This window comes from Pogonomyrmex barbatus, unplaced genomic scaffold (genome assembly GCF_055798465.1).
Source record: "Pogonomyrmex barbatus isolate J1 unplaced genomic scaffold, ASM5579846v1 scaffold2, whole genome shotgun sequence".
In the NCBI taxonomy this organism is placed as follows: Eukaryota; Metazoa; Arthropoda; class Insecta; order Hymenoptera; family Formicidae; genus Pogonomyrmex; species Pogonomyrmex barbatus.
The window spans coordinates 22,180,280-22,201,825 of record NW_028297116.1 but is presented as its reverse complement, the minus strand read 5'-3'; the positions used below and the strand labels follow the sequence as shown (position 1 = coordinate 22,201,825).

At 41.2% G+C, this 21,546-nt stretch overlaps 1 protein-coding gene across 1 annotated transcript; it reads right to left on the bottom strand.

The window, feature by feature from the left end:
- Positions 1–1,569: 1,569 nt before the first annotated feature.
- On the bottom strand, positions 1,570–21,065 carry LOC105430191 (uncharacterized). Its single transcript, XM_011643605.2, has 10 exons — positions 20,639–21,065; positions 19,380–19,776; positions 12,089–12,150; positions 6,944–7,146; positions 5,971–6,251; positions 4,731–5,174; positions 4,237–4,440; positions 3,651–3,901; positions 3,437–3,567; positions 1,570–2,860 (listed from the first exon to the last, which is right to left on the bottom strand). The coding sequence occupies exons 2-10, from the start codon at positions 19,467–19,469 to the stop codon at positions 1,749–1,751; spliced, it is 2,778 nt and encodes a 925-aa protein (XP_011641907.2). The 5' UTR covers positions 19,470–19,776; positions 20,639–21,065; the 3' UTR covers positions 1,570–1,748.
- Positions 21,066–21,546: the final 481 nt, after the last annotated feature.

The following is a 21,546-nucleotide window of genomic DNA, read 5'->3' as shown; positions in this document are numbered from 1 at the left end:
ACATCTCGACTTTTACCTCGACTTGTCACCAACAATTCGATAATCAAATACCTTTTATTTTCTCCTCCATATTTATTACATAGCATATGCTCGTAATAATTTTAATGTATATTAAAAAGGAAAGGATATTTATGCGAGCTGAATTTTCATACATTAAGTGAATATTTGAAGGTATTTGGAGGTACACATAAACAAAAAAAATTTTTGAAGATTTTGAAAAATTAGTATATGAAAATTATCTTCTTTGTTAAGATTTTCATCAAACATTTTCCAACTATTGATTAATAAAGTATACAAAAATAACATCATCAAAAACTGCTTTTAACTTTGTAAAACTATACATTACGCATATAATCTTGTATCGTGATCTGGAGAGCTTTCCGTGTTCTTGGTAACATTACGGACCTTTAAAACGATTAAGAACGGTCCGTTAAACGCACTCCGTCGGCCAGAGATAATTAAAAAGGTAATGAGTAAGCGGATATCTACTCGTAAGAGAAGAGAGAACGGTACGACTTAAACGCGGTTCGACAGGCGACCGATAAAATAATGACGCAGACGAAAAATCAATCTTCTCTGCAGATAGAGTTTCTCTGATACTGGAAGAAGCTCGAACTAACTCGATGCTAACTCGTATCAGGTGTGCAACAACGCTAATAACATCGGAAATGCAACAAAACAAAAGATTAAAAATAAAATTTTCAAATCTTTAAACGTCCAGTATGATAGATCGCTTCTGTTTTGTTATTTTATTTATTAACTAAATATTTTTATTCATTGACATTACAAACTTTTTTTTTAGAATAGAATAGCAACGAAGCAAATAGAGAAGTATGAAAACTATTTGCGATAATAAAATTATCTAAATGCATTTAATTATTGTGTTAAAAAAAAATGATCGAGAAGGCATTCAGTATACATACAATACACGTACATATGCCAAGAATTCGTAGAGATCTGGCTATTTGTTCTCTCTGTTATGTTCGCATAGGAAAATATTGGCTTCTTCATGTGATCTAACGGAACAACTCGATTTCTTTTATGCTACATGAAAAATATTTTTCAAATCCAAGTTTTCCTGCACCGGAGGGAAAATAAAAGCATTGCTTATCATCAATGAAGAAAATCTTCCTATCTCCTATACTCGACTTTTGTATTATCAGGTAGAGTATACTGCTTGTTTTCGAAACGTAATTTATCTTCATCGTATTGTAGTACATAGTTCTTATTGCGTCAAAATATGATATTATGTTTCATATATGTCACAAAATCAAAATTACAAAACGTTTGTATTTTTAAAGTAATTCAAAATCTTCTTAGCAACTAAGTAATTAAGATTTTTCTTTTTTATATCTTTTTATTACATTAATATCAAACATTGAATAAAAAAAAAATATTATGTATTCAAATTCTGTTTAAGAAAAGTTCTTCAGATGTTAAATAAAAATAAGAATTTATCTATCTACTTGTTCTAAAAATTAATTTGCATATATAATTACATTTATACTATTTATTTCAATACAATCTTCAAATTTTTACTATCTATATAAAAACACTCAACATAATATATACGTTATATTTTTCTCTTTATTTTTGGTTATTAATTACATGGTTATTAGCTTACAGCGATTACAAATTAATATATTAAACATATTAACAACTCATGTGGCACACAAATTTTAGGTTCATATTATCGCATACGATCACACAACAGCGAAAAGATTACGAGATCACGCAATCTGTAATGATCAAATCAGCCTGTCATTAGGACGAGAATCAGGATCTTCGGGAAAATTGTCTATAGTCCTAACCGACTCCTTCGTAACACCTAAATTTTTATTTTTCCTTCGTGGCGGCGTAGGCATTTGCTCCAAATCTTCCATCGCGTCTTCTATACTTTGAAACAGAGTATCAGGTTTTTCATGCGCTTCCCCCACAGAGCTCGTGCTATCCTTCATATCGATCTCGGTACCTTTGAAAAAGTCAGAGCTCGATCCTAGCTCCGACTTAACGACAGAGCCCTTGAAATCAGAACTCTCGTTTAAATTCTGTGACGTTTCCGATTTCTCGTCATTTTTCAAATCGACGTCCATCATCACCTTCTCTTCCCATGTACAGAAGGACACTTTTCTCTTCTTCGGTGCCTCCGTCGAATCTCCAAGGAGCTGCTCCGAAGACACGGACGACCGATCTGTCTTATTCTCAAGCGTACTATCGACTAGAATGTCATCATTAATTGAACGACATTGATCCGACATACTTTTGTCGATCGCGTTGCGCTTCTCCACAGGTACGATTTCCGGCTCGAGAAGTTTCTCCACGGGGCTCTGTTTGCATTCCTCGTTCGTGTTCTCTCGCCTGGTAATTTCGTCAGGTTGATCCTCCTTCTCCAGCATATCCGAAAGCGCTGCCTCGAGCTCGGTGAGGCTCGGCGTCATCGAACTGAGATTACTTCCGTCAGCCACCTCATCGTTCAGAACCATCAGCAAGGTCGAATGATCGTTGTCCAAAATCTGGGCTTTGATTATTGGCTCCGGGCTCGGCGGCGGCGTCTTCACTCGCTGATCCTGGCAATCCTTCTTCAATTTGTTCGTCGCGTCCTTGGCCAGCTTCTCGTCGAAGAAATCGACGATCTCTTCGTCGACCCCCTCCAGCATCTCCTGCGGCAGCGACTCCTCCGATATCGTTCTGATTAACTTGTTCGTTACGTCGGAGTGTGCACGCAACTCCTTCGCCTCGTACGGATCGTCGTATGGCTCGCTCTCGTTCGACAGGCTACGGCCAAAGATCAGCCTCGATTGGTCGGATCGATTGGATTCCCGGACGATGGCGCCGTTCCTGCAGGACCCTTCGATCGTATCTGCCAAATGGAACGTCCGCGGTTTAACTAGTCACGTACGCGAATAGTTGGGTACCTTCTAGACACTCCAGACGATTACCCAACCGACCGGGATAGAATCCAAGATAGAATCCAAGAGCGAATAAGTGCATGGAGAGAGGGTGGGCGCGCGGAAGTTGCGGTCGGACATATATTCGGTTTACATAGCCGACGATTTCTTGTAAATAGGGAGAGGAATTTCACTCATCGTCACTTTTTCCGCTTACCGAGATTCGTTTCTAGACGGAACGATTACTCTCGTTTCTTGCGGATCTTATGGAACTTTAGACCAGGGAAATTGCGATGAAATTTTTGGAAAGAGAATTTAATTAATAGGAGAATCTTTTTGATCAAAGGCATTTAACGATTTCCAAAAGTTGGAATTAAATTATTTAATTTGATTATCTTATCGCAAAAATTTTTAGAATATTAATACACAATATAAATTAATTTTAAGTCAGTAAATTATAAAATATGACATTTAACGTATTAATGATTGAAATCTTTTAATAGGCGTGTTATAGATGGTATACATGTTTAATTATTATTGATTTTTACCAAAAGCTGAGCAATGAAGTTCCTCGTTTAGAAAAAATGGCTCCCTACGAACCGGTGAGCTCGCTAACTCGCAAGTCGGTGATACTTGACAGATTTCTGACATTTTAGGCGGATCAAAATGCCTTAGTGATCTGAAATAAATTCGTCGCATTACGTACCAATCCTCTAAAAATGTACAATTTCACGCAAGAGATACATCAATCTAGATACCTACCTGTTTTCATCTGTTATCCAATCCTCAGGATACTTTGATTCTCTATCGGAATCAACCGTCGATGATGCTACCTTGCCGAACGATTCGGGTTTCTGCAACGACGGAGAGATATCTCGAACACATGAAATCTTCATCTCAGTCGTCTCAGCATCCCCGACCCCGGCATTTCGCGGGTAGTCGACAACATCTACACTCTCGGAAAGTCCATTCTCCGCAGACTCATCGTCGTGGATTTCAATCCGCGGCGTGTTCTAGAATCCACGTTGAAAATATACGAATCAATGCGCACGTATTTTTCTTTTCTTTCCTTTATATGGAAATGTTCGAATCGATTACATAGGGAAACCAGTGTACTAGTCAGGTTACGAGAAAATGCGGAAAAGCAGAAAAGTTAATTATCTCCTAATTAAAATGGCGCGACGTTCCGCGATGAGAATGGATTAGCAGAGCATTTGAAATCTACTCCGCTTTCGAAAGTAAATATACGTTTCTTGATGCGATTAGTTTCTTCGTCCGTTCGAAGTACCAGCGCTAACGGACGTCAGCTTAATATCGATTTCAACGCGGCTCGCTTTGTAAACGTTACCTCGACGGAGAGTCGCTGATTCGAATCGCAATTACTGATGTCACTGAGGTCCCAATCCTCCAATTTACTCGGATCGTACTTCATGAATCCGCCGCCGGTGACCTCGTTCTCGCTCGAGCCCAGCTTCCCCAGCACCTGATACAGCGACAGGTGCTCGATGCTTCCACGTCGTGGGATGTAGTCCTCCAGACATACGCTGGTTTTCTACAATCAAGAAGTAACACGAGTGTAATCTATGCCTTAGTCCTATAATCCTCTCTTGGTACGTCGACCCAGCGAGTATACATCAAATTAATGTCACGAAAAACATTACTAAAGCTCAAAGGAAAAATTACTTATGTTATTATACAATTGTGTAATAATCTAAAACATTTGAACGGTGATAACAGTCTTTGTTCAATCACTACATTTTTTTTTTTTTTTATAATTCAACGTTTTGAAATTCCTGTGTTTGATCGGTGAAATAGAATAGCAGAGAATGATTATATCGGAACCTCGGAAAAGGGCGACAGGAAAGATTCGGCCGGAAGCGAGACAGTGCTGCTTCTGACGGGTCTTTTCAACTTCATTTTCTCCCCTGCATCTCCCTCGTCATTTGCCGTGCTTTTCACAGGGTGCCTAGACACGTCCAGCTCGTCGTAATTCGGCAAGCTAACGGTGCTATAGTTCTTCATCCTTGTATTTGCTTCCGGTCTGTCGTCGTCCCTCGAGGAATCCCTGATCCGCTTTTCGAGCTCCTTCGACTTCCGTCTGTCCTGGCGATTAGGAGTCGAAGAGTCCTTGATCGACTGATTCCGGGCAAATCTCTCGTATTCCTGGTTCTCAAGAACTTTCCGGTGATGGTGGCCCGACTCCGAAGTTCTTGAAGTTTTCTTGTCGGCGGAGGTCCTCTTGCCGGAAACCATCTCGCTGGATATTATCCTTCCGGTGCCGTTAACCTGCCGAGGGAAGTCATTACTTTCGTTATCGAAGTCGAATAAAACGAGGAATTCGAAATTAGCATAGTTCTTTAGTGCGTTGCATATATTTTCCGCTCTTTATTTTCCTTGCATAGATTAAAGTGTAATAGCGAAGTAGTGCGGTGCCGAAACAAATTAGTCTAACAATAATTTTGAATAAATTAAGTTGAAAATAAAAAGCTTCACATACACATTGCAGTGTATACAAATATTATTTTATTTTTTATTTATTTTAATTTATTTTAATTTATTTTAATTTCCCAGATAAAAAATAAAACAAGTGAAATATATATTAAATTATCTGAATAATATTTGATTGTTTTATTTACCCTCAAAAAAAAAAAACTTAAATTATACAACACACTTTATTTAAAATTTTTTATATTTATTTCTTGAAATGTCTTTTTTTTTTAAATGAATTTTTTTGTTTCTTTACATTTTTTTATAGATAAATTTCTTAAATTTTTTCTTAACCCTTTTAATAACATGATTAAATTTGCATGATAATATTTAATAATATTAAAATATATATATATATATATATTATTTAATTCATTCTATACCGATTAAGTGCACAGGCAAGTTTCATCATTAAAAGTCTGATACATTCATTAACGTCACGCAATATGTATAATATACGTGATATATATTATTTATGAAAATAAATTATTAAACAATGAGAAAGGGCCAAGTGAGTGTCCGATAATGATGTGGCATTGATTCGGCTTTTAAAGAATTTGAAGAATCTCTCTATTACAATTGAGATCTAACTCGCCTTATGTTCGTAAATCTCCTTCGTCTTTCGACCGTCATGCTTCGGATCTTCCGTGCTGGTTTTTCCCGTTCCCCGCAACTCGACGTCACCATTCTGATCATTGCTGCTCGTCTGCGGCGACCTGACCGACAGATATAACGGTTCCTCGCACGTATCGCCGCGTCTCAAATTATTGGTCACGTTCTCAGGAATCTCGTCCGGTTTCGGCGGCAAGGGTCTGCCCCTGTTTCTTTTTTTTCGTCTCGGAGGCGGCACAGGCGTGATGTCCTTCGGATTGGCACCTGTAGCGATATAGCGTTTATCTAAACGTTTGTTTCTAATCTGCGTGCTCAATCACGTGTCCGCTCTATTCGATACAGCGGCGCAGATTGAACGGCTTTAACGACTTTAATAATGCCCAACGAAAATCGGTGCGTCATTACCCGCGTCGTCGTCGCGGCGTTAACGCGTCTCGTTAAAGATCTATGGCGGCGTAGCGATAAATTATGCCGGGCTTACGCTCGGACAAGAAACGGAAGAGGGGACCGCCACGCTGACGGTTAAATTTGCGAGAGCCAGTCTTGCTCGTGCGGCGTGCACTCCTGCCTGTTATAGCTTCATAACCGGGCACTTGAAATTGCCGTTCCGTACGAGACGACGGAGAGGCAGCCGCTGCTATTCGTCACGGGCGACCAGCAATTTTACGCGACGTCCGCAGCGCCCGTAATTTCTATATATTCAATCTCACCGTGTCTTTAATTCTCTTAACTGTGCTACTTTTTTGTTGCGAGAGTCGCGTTCATTAAAAATTTTTAATTAGACGCTACTTTCACGCTACTTAATCCGTTTTAGATTCCGCCGCGCCGCGACGCGGCGCGGCGCGGCGGTAAATTTCGTTTCGTTTCGTTTCGTTTCAATTCGAGTCACGCGCTCTCGGCTCTTGCCTGATAACGATCCGTCGATCGTAGTACAATCTGATAAATTGTGAGCTTACAGCCGAACGTAGGTGTAGCTGCGGTACGTGGACTAGCGTCGATGCTCGAATTCGTGAAAGTCGAGCTCGCTCTAGGCGGACTGGGCACTTCCAGATTGACGTCCACCCAGTCACTGGGATGAAAGGGCCTGTCCACGGAGTCTATGCTCCGTCCTCTTGTAAGCACCTCTCTCGGTGGTGAACCGGCGTATCCTATTTCAGAACTACGCAGAAAAGATTAAATTGACTCACTTTCCCGTTGACGCGCTCTATAGCTTGGAATATCAATATATGGCAGCCAAGGACATCGAATTTGTATACATACATACAATCGATAATACATGTAATCGATCACCATATGCGAGCATACTATGTTAAGTTTATACGAAATCGTGTGTGTGTGTGTGTGTGTGTGTGTGTGTGTGTGCGCGCGCGCGCGCGCGCGCGTGTGTGTATGTGTGTGTGTGTGTACATTCAATCATTGATATCTCTATGCGGCTATGCTTCCTCTTAGCGACTCATAAATATGTGATATGTGTAATCAAGAGAAAACGCATATTGGATACATTTATAAATATTCAATATAATTTTAGTGTACTTTTGTAACTATATTCCTTATTAAACCGAAATAAATCTTTTAAAATTAAAGTATCAATGTGAATTAGCTTTTAGTAGATAGAATTTTGAAAAGATAAGTTCTTTTTCTCGAAAGAATGCATTTTTTTTTAGAACAGTACAAAGCGCGCGCTTCCGCGGAGAAAGAAAAGCGGATAGAATACGAGATAAATTGTGTCATTCTTTGTGTCATGGATACGCAAGCGCGACTGGACTGTTAATTTCGTGCCACTTTCGAAACAATTTGTGTCCATCAAAACCTGCAGCACCCGGTGCATCGAAATAATTCGGAATCGCTACGGCGCTACGTAGCTTATACGATTTATCGCAAATGCATTCCGTGTTTCTTCGCGTCCCCTGAGCTATAACTCTTTCGGGACGCGAAACATTACCGGAATTTCTCTCATACAGTCTTCTCCGCGTGCACGAGAGTGCCTTTCAACTCCGTACAAAATACCCCCGGCGCACGCGAACGATTTCGAAATATCCACAAAGAAGAAAGAATTCCGTTCACCTCGCCGGAGCATCTCTTATCAGTGATTTACTCGCACATTGATCTAGCATCAAAATAGAGTGACACGACAAAAATGGTAAATTCCACGTAATCACTAAAGTGGGGAATACGAGAAATACGAGAAATTTTTTCTTCGGGAAATTAATAATAAATTTTTACCTCGCTCTTTACATAATTTATTATTACGGTACAAGAAATACTAATAAATTATATTCGTCAAAGCGAACAATTAATTTTTTTCTTCTGATACGATCACCTTTTAAAATTAATAGGAACAAAGAGCAAATTTTTATTTTTACTTTAACATTTAAAAAATATTTAATAATTCACCGATCGACCGTTTTATCCTTCGCATAATGGATATATCAATATGTGAGCACAATTGCTGGATCGGCACCAACGAGAGGTCGTAACAGCGCGTGACATGTGCAATTTATTTACTATGTTGACCCGCGCACGTACATATACACGGATCGATGTATCGTAATTTATGCCTCGGCGTGCGCGAATAATTTACGCGAAATGATCATCCTCGTTGTTCTTGTGGGCTCAAGTGAATTAAAATTCACATTGCACTGGAACAATCCGTGCCGACGAGCGGATTAATACAAGCGTATCTCCGTATATTGCGCGCGCGTTTTATCGCGAGTAGATAAAATATGCGTATATTGTAAACGTGTTTATTATCAGTACACGTTTTAATCGATTATTTTTAACGTTCACGTTCGCATTATGTCAAGAGACTCGCCAAATACGGATTTAACGGGTCCTTAACGGGATGCATCCCACTGCAATTTTTTTGCCAATAATTGGCGGGATGATTAACGGTAATGCGTTATTACGTTAAATATTTAGTTTTTCGCTTGTTTAATTTCACCTTTCCTGTGCTTTAATGTGAAAATAAACAGTGCTATACGCTATCGTTAATTACGGTCCGACGATATAAACGCTGGTGCAACGTCAGCTGGCCTAACGGTGCGCTATGAAGAATATCTCGTCGGTTACGAAACTTTTGTGGAATTATTACGTAATTTTACAACATGTGCTCGTTTCACTCGTTATAGGGGACGTGCAATTAATAAATTTTATCGACAAAATAAACTTTCGTTATCGATAACACGTACAGATAGAAATTGACAATCGACATCGCCGTCGCGCTACGTCACGTAAGTTTGGAAACATATTTTTTTAGTTACTAATTGTTATATAAATTACTTTACTATTACTCAATTAATCACGTTAATCAACTGAAACGTTCCATTCGTGTCGGTAGAAATTATCAATTATACAAAAATAAATGTACGAAACGTATGTATCAATTCGAGTGAAAGTACTTTAAAGAATGAGTTCACTTAACATTGAAAAAAATGTCAACGGTTTTGAAGAGCGTTTCGTGAAAATCTGTATGTGTCTAAAATCGGTAAAATCTCTAAAATCTGTCTTTGGGAAGCTCGCTTTTACGTGATATACATCTACATGAGTACAGATATTCACGTACTGTTGATCATAACACGATACGAGTGGAATGCTTGTGTACATGAAACATATGTTTGACGACAATAAATTAGAAATATTAACTTGCCATGTGCGAAGTAGCTAATCACCTGATCGTTACTCTCTCGCGGCAAAGTTATCGATCGGTTTAATCGTTCCCCCCCAGTCAGGTAAAAGAATTTAATAGACGTTGCCAATTGCGGTATGCGCGGAAAAAATAGGAAAAAAAAAAAGAAGATCGAAGAGAAAGTAAATTCTTCCGAACAGTTATAATTGAGCAATAGCAGAGTTTAGTATAGTAATATAGTTGTCATAAAAAATATGCATAACAGGCAGGTCACTTGTCACTTTTCAGATTTCTAGACAGATTATTGAGATTAAATGTATGTGATATTCGTTATCGAAGGATTTTTAAAATATTGCCGTGCGTTATGGCAATCGTTGTTGAAATTGCGTTACATGTTTAAAAAGCAAAAGTATGTAAAAATTCTTTTTTTCAAAAGTAGCGTAATGTAAATTTAAAATTGAATGTGAAAGTAAATATATAAACATAAGTTATATAAACAAGACTAGACAAAAATCTGTCTCAAACAAACAAAAATGTTATGTATAATATAGAAAAGATCCTCGATAAGATATTTCGACTGATCGTATTGTATAAAATTATAGATCGGTTAGTCTTGTCCATCAACGGCACAAATACACATCGTAAAATCGTTAATTTTTTGCTGTCTGTTTTCGTAAATACACACAGTAGTTTTTAGACTTTCGCACCTGCGAACGAGTTCCAGAGACGTTCCGCTGACCCTAAAAAGGAATTGGTGGAACGAGGCGTAGGATGAGAGCAAGCTAAAGCGGCCGACCCACGCTCGATCATCGCTGTGTGGATTCACTGTCACATGGCCTAAAAGCTGTCTGAATATAGGATAAACCTGTCACACGGCGTAGATCCTTTTCCACGATAACGAGAGAACCATGGGACCACCGTCCTGCCCGCAATGCGTCGCACATTTTACATGTAACGTCGGTGTTCGAGCTCCAAAAATATTCGTCTATCGAAATTCGATTCCTCTCCTTCACAATCAACGCGATAATCCAAAGTTCAGCCGAATCATATTTCATGCATTATTAACAATTTTCCATGGATACATCACTCAAGGAAATGAGATAAATTATATCGCACAGCGATGTTTTTATTGTATTAATTATTTATATTCTATTAATACGATGTGATTCCACTTTAAAATATTTTCAATCCTATTAATCCCACTTTAAAAACATTCCACATGGTAACGTTATAAAAAAAAATCAAGTAAAACGAGATTAATCCATATATGACGTCACGTTTATCGAACTACATTGATTGATCTTTTCTTCATTTCAAATTGTAGACTGACGAGCGATAATGAGGAATAAAAAAACAACCAAACTCCGCGGTCTTCAAGGCAAAAGTCCGTTGATTGCTTAAATATTAGCCTTCGATTTCTTTCAAGATCGACAATCGCTGATTGTACCGCTCGTAAGCGTCGTATGATTCAATTGCGAAAAGTGGCGAGGCAGAAATAAAATTGCGTTATCGGGCGCGACCAGCAGCGTTTCGCCATTCGCCGACACGAGAATGTGACCATTTAAGATCGAGCCCGCCACCTTCTCTCAATTCATAGTAAAGTGTCGAGTTCACCTTCGGTGACGGTGACGCTTACGCTCTAGGTCGTTTAGATTTCACTTCGGAGCTGTTACCGTCGCATCAGGAAATTGCGTTTCTTTCCTCTCCTCACGCGCGATACATCGCGATTTATTGCACGATCGACGGAGGATCGTAATCGCGATATCGCTGTAACATGTAACGCGCCTCTATTGCGTTTCCGATGAGACAGGATCGTTTGCTTTAATTATTTGCTGCGTCTACACCGCGGCTGTTTAATGTTTATATCGTCCAGGGGGAAGTAATTGCTCGACGTATAACGACGACGTCCAATTGGAATCCATAGAGCAGCTTTCATACCGAGCCGATCCAAGATTGGCGGAAAGTGGACGTGTAACGCGATTACTTGTCCATTAAGCCAATAAGCCATCAAGTCCATTGTCCATCTCAAATTAGCGGAGCTCCTTTCATAAATTCTTTTGTAACATGCTTCCTGCCTGCGCAACGACGGCGCACGTACGATTTAATCGCATTAACGGTATAACGCAATTTTTCATGGGTCACGGAGGAGCAGGCCACCACGTCACTTTCTATTAATTCAGGTATCTCTCCGGAATTAATATAGTCGCACGGATTATATTCCCCAACCGTCTCTAAGTGATTATCCCCGACCCACGTTCTCGCGCGATTAACAGCTACGATGATGTGCGCTCTTGGCGATAAACCGTGAGCGAAAATTACAGAGCGACGTGACTCTTAAAAACGACGATTGAAATCCTGTTATATCGTGGCCGATAAAGCTCGCGTGTTGCTTTCCATGACTCGTAATCGCGGAACGCGCGAGTAAAGTTTGAAGAAGAGGAGAGCGGAAAAGGGGAAAAAAAAAGAAAACGCGTACCTCGTAACTCTCTGCGTGGCACCGCCTAAGACCGAGCCTTCCTCCTTTAAACTTGGATAAATCTGCAACAGAAGTAAGCGTGAATGTTGTGCTCGTCGTTCCCTACGAAAGTTTAGACTGAAAGAAAAATGTGATTTTCATTAGTAACCAAACGAATATGTACTTCCATATCTAACATATATAGAACATCACGAAGAAAAAATTGAGATATAAAGTATTTTTACAAAAAAATAGTTTTACATAAAAAAAAAAAAACAAACAAAGCTCACCACGCTTTTCTCATCATTTTGATATTTACCAATTAATATCTTGACGATGTAAAATACGACAAGGAAAATTTAAAATACCACGTATTCAGCTTTACAGGACGAACGATTATATATTTTATAGCGAAAAATGTCACTTTAGAACAGCGACAATAATGCAGCATGAAATAATTACGTGCGATTAAACCAGGTGATCCCATTGATTTTATTTCGTCGATGGCTTAAAGGTAGCACCATCGAGGATTAATAAGTCATTACGAAGTATAATTACTTCGACGCGCCCTTAGGTCGGGAGAATGCGAGGGCAATTCTCCGGGCAGGCGTTGAGACGCGAGGTAGATGAAGGATCGTCGAATCGATCGCATGGGGAGCCGATTAAGCTAATTCGTATTACCTGCCTCATCGGCTCGTTTACCCGACCGAGAACCATAGACGCAACCGATTGTGCCGTTTTCGTCGGAAGAACCTTTCCGAAAAGTTTGCCACCGCAAAAATCCACTTTCGCGACCGGCGGATTAAAGATCGCTCGTAAATTTTGTAGATAAAGTAGCCGCATCAATTCTTTTTCTTTTTTTTTTTTTTTTTATTCTTTCAGCTTACTCTTACAATTCTGAAATCTCGGCACTCTAGAGTGTTGGTGGATGACTGTCATAATTCTTTCGGAAGAAACAGAATTCCTCCTTGCAAGATATTGCTTAGAAGAGGTTTGTGAAAAGGACTGTGAAAAATGACGTTTTCATTAAAATATGCGTAAAATTTGCTTAGAAATAAGAGATATTTCTCTAAGAGAATTTTAGACGTGCACAATTTTAGAAGTATCTCTCAATGACGTACGTACGTAATTGACGTAAATACGCGTTACGATTTGAAAATTAGAATCCAAATCGAGCGCAATTAGTAATCCAATTAACACTCTATATTCAATTAGTGTCAGCCTGTTACAGCTACATTTATTCCTTAATGAAATTAGAAATCATTAACAAAATTAGAAGCGTTAATGGAATTAAGAGCGTCCGTTTAATGGACAAACTAAAACACATTTTATATCTGAGAATATGCTGGCTAGGTGTTTTGGCTAATAATAATAATAATAGTTAAATGATCGTGTTATCTTTCAATTTACTGGAATATGCCTCGGGAAGACGATACGACCAATAAGCTTAACAGAAACACGACTTGGTCCCTGACACTCTTGTCGAAGGATTACACAATCGGCGGCCATCCTGTGCGAATCACGTTGCATAATACCCTTTGTATCCTCGCGGGACGCGAAAACACGATGGCGTGCAGGAGATGTGAGTAAGCACCGGCGAGCTCAATACCGTTTCGTCGTCTTTACGATCGGCCTTCGATCGGCTACGAGATATCTCAGATGGCTCGCCCATGTGTGACGTGTCCGTCGTTCTCGGCACGTTGAACAATTATTTCCTCTATGTATCAACGATACATAGTCGCGAATATACGCGCGAGATTCGCTCGGCTTCGTGCGAAGAAAAAAAAAGAGCTTTATCTTTTTTCTTTCTTTTTTTTTTTTAACAAAATCTCGCAGAAGGATATATTTAGGCTTTTAGTAACTCTCTCTCTGAGTTTCTGACAAAAGTGGGATACGTTATCGGGCGTGGATAGGATAATGACATTTCGAACGCCAGGCCAATTTGTTCGATATGTCCGGAGGAAAAAAAAAAAAAAAAAGAGCGAACGGACAAAACATCGATCGGAATTGGTGCATAGCGGGGAAGGTCGTTCGCTTCACGCCACAATGATTTTGGCAATTCGAACGCGTCAGACGAACTCTGAGCAAACGTCATTTTTCGCCAATTCTGTTCGCATTCGAGAACGACGCGAGTCAGCGGACATGTATGATTTTCCCTTTTTATTTACAGCTGTCACATCAAATACGTTTCCATCTTCCCGAAATAAAAAAAAAAAAAAAAAAGAAGAAGAAGAAGACGAAGAAGAAGAAACAAACTTTTCCTTTCGTACGCTACCAAGAGACCAAGAGATTGTTAGATCAAGAAACCCTGAGACCCTCTTCTCTTACTTTCGAACGTCCAGCTCGCTCGCATAATTCGAACTTTACTGCTTTCCGAGTTATTCGAGACCGCGCGAAACTCCGCAGCGTTCTGTTGCAGCGAATTCGAGCAACGAATTAAAACTCGGTCATAACAGGTTAATCGCGAGTAAACAAGCCAGAAGCAGGGCGGAGAGGGGTGGGGAGGGCGGAGGAAGGGGAGGAAGGATATGGCTTAGCTGGCGTAATATAGATACGTTGTATGTGCCACGGCAAATAATAGGGCGTTAACGGAGATTAGCGGGATGAGAGGAGGAGGAGAGGATCCCTCGCATCGATCCCGCGCGGCACGGCGAAAACGCAAGCGGCGATGTTACCTTTCGCCGTATGCAGATACGTTCACGTGTGCCGAAACAGCCCTTTGGAAATCGTACACGTGTCGCGCGGCCGTTCCTCCGGGCGCGGTTTACATTGCAAATTTGTCGGGAAACTTCTCGCGCGCGACACGTCGCGCGGGCGGAGTCGACGCGGGCAAAAGTTATTTTGCCGATTAAATTACGCCCCCCCCGAACCAGGACCGACCCGAGTCGCCATTGTCCGGCAGCATTGTTTCGATGACGTTGTTCGCGAGAAACGCGCTTGCCAGATCTCCCGGGAATATCCGTTCCTACTCGCCAATGATACCGATGATTCGTTTTGCAAAAGTTCCTTCAAAAGTAAGACAATAAATTTAACGCTCAAAGTTTATTTTATACTTTGTCATAGAGTCACAACCTCGTACTTTCTCTCTCTCTCTCTCTCTCTCTCTCTCTCTCTCTCTCTCTCTCTCTCTCTCTCTCTCTCTCTCTCTCTCTCTCTCTCTCTCTCTCTCTCTCTCTCTCTCTCTCGTCTCTGTCATCGTCAAATAAATATCCGTCATTAAATTTCCGATCCAGAAGAACTGTATATTCGCAAGAATTCGAGAAGTGTCTCGTAATTTTTTTTTTTTACGGGAATCGAATCACGCGTACATGAGAAAATGTAGATCTTCTACGAAACAAAATGAACTAGTTTAGGTCACGCTAGAGAAAGGTCATTTGCATTTTGCACGACAACTGTTTTGGCAAATGTCAATGCGGCAAGTTGAGACCTAGCGTGAAATCTGTGTGCATTACACTACCTGTTATTACCAAAGTTTTATATACCTTCGTGACAGTAGGCAATTTTCTGGGTTCCTGCACAAATATCTAATGTAACTTTCACTATTTATTAATAATACAGTAGCGTAGGTTGATCGACCAACGTCTACCTCCGTAAAGCTGCGATTGCGTCGTTGAGGTGTGATTGTCTTTTTCGGTCTTAGAATTATTTATTAACGAAACGCACGATTGTGAAATTTTCAAGATTAAAATATGTATGTCTAATATCGCGAATCAACTTGATCAGCTCGATTATAATTTAACGATCAAATATAGTTTATATTATATTTTTTGCATAATCTAAAAATACAAATTTATTCAAAATTTTTTACTAATGTAGTAAGAGAAAATACTGATTAACATTGGTATTATGTAATCTACTTTGCTGCCTAATATAAACTATCATCTGATAACAAACGAAATTTTCTTGAATTAAAGATGCCAAATGAAAAACGGCAGTTTTATTTGCGTTGATTGAACTTAGCGTTTTAGAATTAATGATGCAAATATTTACATACTTCGTCACCGTATGTAAATTTCTGTAAGAAGATTTATGGCCTTCAACTTTTAAGTTAATTAGACGACATACCGTAAAATTATTACTGTCTCATTAAAACATGTGTATAAAAATAAATTAAGAATTTTTTTATTATATTTCAGCCAACTTTGTGTATCGCTGAGAAGTTGTTTGTTTCTGAAAAAAAACCTATATTTAGAATTCTGGATTTATCGGTTATTCATACGAATTCGTAAAATATCAGAAAAATCTACTGATATGCAAATACCACTTGTTTCGCCAGAATACAAAAAGAAACCAACGATGGCATTGCCGTATAAATACGTGCACGATTCTACGATTTACGTAATCCTTATTCTGCAGCCGGAACTAGTAGTACTAGGTACCAGTGCTTCAATTGCAAGTACACCGTGTATATCACGCGACCGTAATTGCATTCGTATGGTTCTATGAGCTCTCGCGAATATGGTGCATGCACGCACACATACGCAACTCTGCGACGAGCATGCCCCGCTAAGAACTCGTTGCGTTTTCCATTTCGACGGGCTCATGCATAACAGTGATATTAGTAACGTCTCATTAACAATTCAAACCAGGCCGGTTCGTTCGAGGTTTCTTCGAGCCGATGTGTATTCATCAAAATCTGACGTAAATCTAATTACATAAACAAGCCGACGGGATGAATTGATATGGAAAAATGGAAAGCCGTTAAACCGTCGCTCTCGTCACTCGCGGAAGGCGAATTTTGTCAGTGAAAAGTTTCGTGAACGTAAGACGACGATATGAAAAGATACGCACGTATCTTCAATTACGACGTAAAAAAAAAAAAAAAAAAATCATTTGTTTGCAAACAATTCGTCGGAAATAGAATGTGTGTTAACGTAGGATTTTATCTTCCTTCTTTTTTTATCTTTACAATATTGCGACTCGAGATTGCCTATTTTTCTAGATACATAAAGGTATGTACATGCATATGAATCAGCGTAGCATATTTTTTAAGCCGTCATGCCCGCGAGGTGGGAGCGTCGAGCGCGATAAGGTGGCGAGGACCGAGAAAGCTAGGGTTGGTCCCCGACCCCACTCTGGAAAACGGTGGAAACAATCATATTTCCGCAGTAACCTTAACTCACCCTCGATAAAGATAACAGAAAAAACTGAAAGCGGTCGAGACAACGTTTCCGTTGCAAGTACTTTTCGGTCTAAACTGCCGCGTCGTTGAAGCTTCACGTTTAGATAATCCGCGAAAAGACCGTTTCTCGTTGTATAGCGCTTTGAGATCTATCTAATTTCTAGGTTTCCCGACTAAGACGTACGTACGTACATACGCAAGAGCGACACACATAATTGTGCAAATATAGATATCATGTCAATTCTGCGATTTTATCGTGAATAATACCGCGTACACACGACGCGAAATCCGGAATGCCGCGGTGTGACACGCGACGAGGTATCTCTATCGCGATTGGTACACGGGATGAATAATACGCGCATTCGCGACCCACGTCATAATATAAGGCGCACAATTTAATCGGGTCTAAAAATATCAGCGGTGAGTCGCGATTTCATCTCCGATTGTTCGTCAATCGCCGATTTCGAGCGTGGGCGTGTCAGGAAGAAAAATACATTATCCACCAGTGCGTGTATCCGCAATAAATAATCCGCACAATTGTCGAGCGCGATTGTTTCATCGGTTTATGGAATTTACGTAATTTTAATTCTTTTTTCTTTTTTACAATAGAAAATTACGTCACGCGAAAGAGTCCGAAAAAGAGAAGAAGTATATTCGTAGAAGACAGTAGCACTCTTGCATAACGAACGAATTTTTCCTCATTTCCATTTTTGCCGCGAAGGCCGCGGTAATTTTCTAGCTAATTGTTTTTCCGATAGGAATAAAGTAAAAAAAAAAAAATCTATAAGAAGCGAATCAGCGACGACCTCGCGACTTGATTTTTCTTCTCGCGCCTGTTTCTTACACAAGGAATCCTTGACGCATTTTCTCGCTCAACTCGCCGAACTTACCACACCACATCTAATTGGCTGCTCATTACACGTGAGAGTTATATGCGTCTCTCTCGCGAATATCACAGTCTACCGACAGCCATCTGTGTGCCGTTTTAAAGCGATCATCTTTTGACACGCTAAATATATTGCCCTTTACCGTTGAGCGGAAGCGAAAACATCATCGGAGTGTAGTTCTCAAGTAAATACCGCAGAGATCGCATATCGAACCGCGCAAGATTAATGAAAGCGATAATAATAATAATATAACGAAGCAAGATGCAAATTACTATTCAGGAAAAAATATTAAATTTATATATCAATCGCATCTCTCAAGTCCGGCTGCGGTCGCGCATCGTTTCTCGGCAAGTGCAAGGCAGCTCGCGTGAAACCGCAACTTTTCGCTAGGGAAACCATCCGCGCGTATATATTTTAGTCGATTTAATATAATCCATCGTTTCCATTATGCCATCGTTTCCATTATCGTGAGTAAAAGCGAGCGTGTAGCTAGTAATTACGGATCGCATCCGCATATTCGAGAGATTCCAAATTAGCGTGGCACGCACGCGTAGCACGCGTTCGCAGATTCGTGAGCGATCCATGCGTGGAGAACGCATGGTGTGTATATTACGTTATATAATAACGAGGACGCGCGTCTCCGTATCCTCGTTTCAAGTGCACGTGGAAATCAAGCGGCCTCATCTCGGTGTGCTCTTTTCATTTTCATGCCAGCCTCCCGACGCTTCTCGTCGCTTACACCGGGAACGACCGGCCGGCATAACGATCGTGCAAAATTATATTGCAAACAGATGTTTCTCGTGACATGCGATAGTCATTGCACAGTCATGCAAGTGAGATTATTTATCACAATTATTTATCACGGACTATTTTCCTATGAAATTCAACATACCGAAGGAGCTGAAATATTTAGCTGTCTCAGCTTATTATTAACCGACAACGATTATTTAACTGTACTCCGAAACTTTGAAAAAGATGAGAGGATTAATCTGAAATTTTGAACAATTAATTAATTTCACATTGTATTTATACATATAAAATATGTCGATACACGTTATAAATGTCATCGCGTGGAAAAAGTATGTTGCGTTTGACATAAATTCAATTCGCAAGGATTGAAGCGATTTTCAAACCGGGGCAAAATGTTCATAACGCGAATATTTACATAAATTATTTTCACATGCGCGACGCTTGTTAGCAAATCGCTCGCACGTCATCGATCATACCTCGGGTATACCTCGATTAATCATCGATTCACTCGCTCATGCCTGAGCGAGAGGTGTGAACGTGTTTCTGTACATACCCGATGCGCGCATCGCACAAAAACCCGATCCAACGGGGACTTGGAATCCTGGGCCTTGGAGGTCTTCTCCTTGCACCACGCTTGCCCCATTTTATTCTCTCTCTCTTCCTTCCTTCCTTCCTTTCGTCTAGTCAAATCACTCGCACGGTGGCACGGAGCGGCTCCTCTCACCGATAGGACCAGATAATGTAGGCCATCTCCAGACCCGTTCCTCGTGACCTGCCGCAATCGGCGTGTTTCCTGCGTGTTTCGGCCGTACGATCGGATCGGATCTCGTCTGAATCTCCTCGAATGTGAAAAGAGGGCCGGCGTGGCCCCTCGAGGGAGATGAAAAGAAGACGCCGATGTGTGCGTCGGAGACGCACGCCGGAGATACCCGTGACCTCCTCTCGCCGGTCTGGAAGACAACGAAATATCCCGTTGATCTATTCCGTTCTGATCTCCACTCATTTTTCGCAAGATAATCCTCGCGAGATTATCCTCCTAATTATAATTATGCAAATGTTTGAGCTTAGGACAGATTACCGTCTGGGAATTTAAATTTGTTTAACAGTTAGTAAAGCCATATCAATTCTTCTAAACGATTTCGAAAAAGTGCAATAACGATAAAAATTATGTAAATCTTTGGCTAATTTTGCTCAATATTTCCGCGATTGTTGATCGACGAAGAAAATTCAGTCTAATGAAGATGCATGTGCTTGGCGAAATTAAATTAAATTTATTTTCTTATACGACTAAAAAAAAAATGGATTGAATCATCGTTGAAGTATGAAAGCCTTGATTTTCGAAATTAGGAATGATTCGCAACGGACGGGACGCTTGCGTTTCCTGCTCTTTCCATGAATGGACGTACGAGTCGCGTTGGCATGGAAGCTGCGACACGGTCACACGGACCGCCTTCTTACGACGCGTCATATATACGCACTCGCCCTCGAACATCCTCGTACGCGAGTATGCGCATTAAGTGCCACACAGAAATCACGAAAAAGGGGGAAACGGTTCAAAGCACTTTCTAAACTGCAGCGAAGCGTACACCTGTTCAAGCAATCACGACCGCGCGCGCGCGCGCGCGTGCGCCTACTGCGTATCGCCGCTTTAAGCCTCAGAATTTCAATAAACGGATGAGATGATTCATCCGAACGATACGAGATCCGAGATACTAGATGAAAGTCCATCCGAACGACGTCTAAAAAAATGTCAACTACGTCTTTTTTCGACGTCTTTGTGTCCTCGCGCGGCGCTTTCGCGCGCTGACGTACCTATTCTTCTCGGAGGCGCTCGCTTCCGCGCGTGGTCCGTTCAACGTCTCACCAGAGGAGGAAACCAATCTCGACGTCCGTCAACGCGACCACGGATGAATCGATCACCTGCGAGCACGAGCGATGAGTCAATGATTGACGCGAGCGCGGCACGAGACGCGCGAGTCGTGCGAGCGCAGCGCGACCGCGACCGCGACTGCGACTGCGACCGCGGCTGCGGCTGCGGCTGCGGCTGCGAAACACCCGCGGTGCACCGGTACCACGCGAGTCTGGTACCGGTCGGTCAGAGCCGCGGCAACACGCCCCGGAACACCGCGCGTACTCGGACGGCAACCGTGCGCGAACGGACAACCCGAAGATGGCATGCAGGCGAGGCGCCGCGGCCTCGGAATGAACGCTTTCTAAACCGCAGCCTCCGCTCTCGCGACGGGGCCCGAGACCGGCGGAGGTTCTTCCTCCACCTCCTCCGCACCTTCCTCGTCCTTCGCACGGTCCTCACACACACACACACCTCGACTCCCGCGTCCGTCTCTCCTCTCCTCTCTCCTCCCCTCCCCCTCCCCCGGCCCGCGTCCGACAGATTCTCTGCCGAGAATCCGACCTCCTACTCTTTGGCGAGTTTCTTTCCCCGCGCGCTCCCAGGTGCACTCGGGAGATTCCACGGTTTCCTTTTCCTCCTCTTGTACCTCCGTCTCTCGCGATACCCTCTCGACAATCGGTTCTTTGTCCCGCTCCGGGACATTGTGTTTCCCCCGTTCACCGTGTCTCGCTTTTCGAGAGCGCATTCTCCCGGGAAACTTGACACGCGAACTTGATACGATCGAGAATTATCCGCTTTTACCGCAAAGCGATTTTGTATATTTGTATGTTAATCGATTCTATGAATTACACAAGAATATATACGCGAT

Coding starts and splice junctions, on each gene's coding strand:
- LOC105430191 (XM_011643605.2), bottom strand. CDS start 19,469: ATGGGGCAAGCGTGGTGCAAGGAGAAGACCTCCAAGGCCCAGGATTCC. Junction 7,147..12,088: donor GCCACGCAGAGAGTTACGAG/GTACGCGTTTTC, acceptor TTTTCTGCGTAG/TTCTGAAATAGGATACGCCG. Junction 6,252..6,943: donor AGCTACACCTACGTTCGGCT/GTAAGCTCACAA, acceptor ATATCGCTACAG/GTGCCAATCCGAAGGACATC.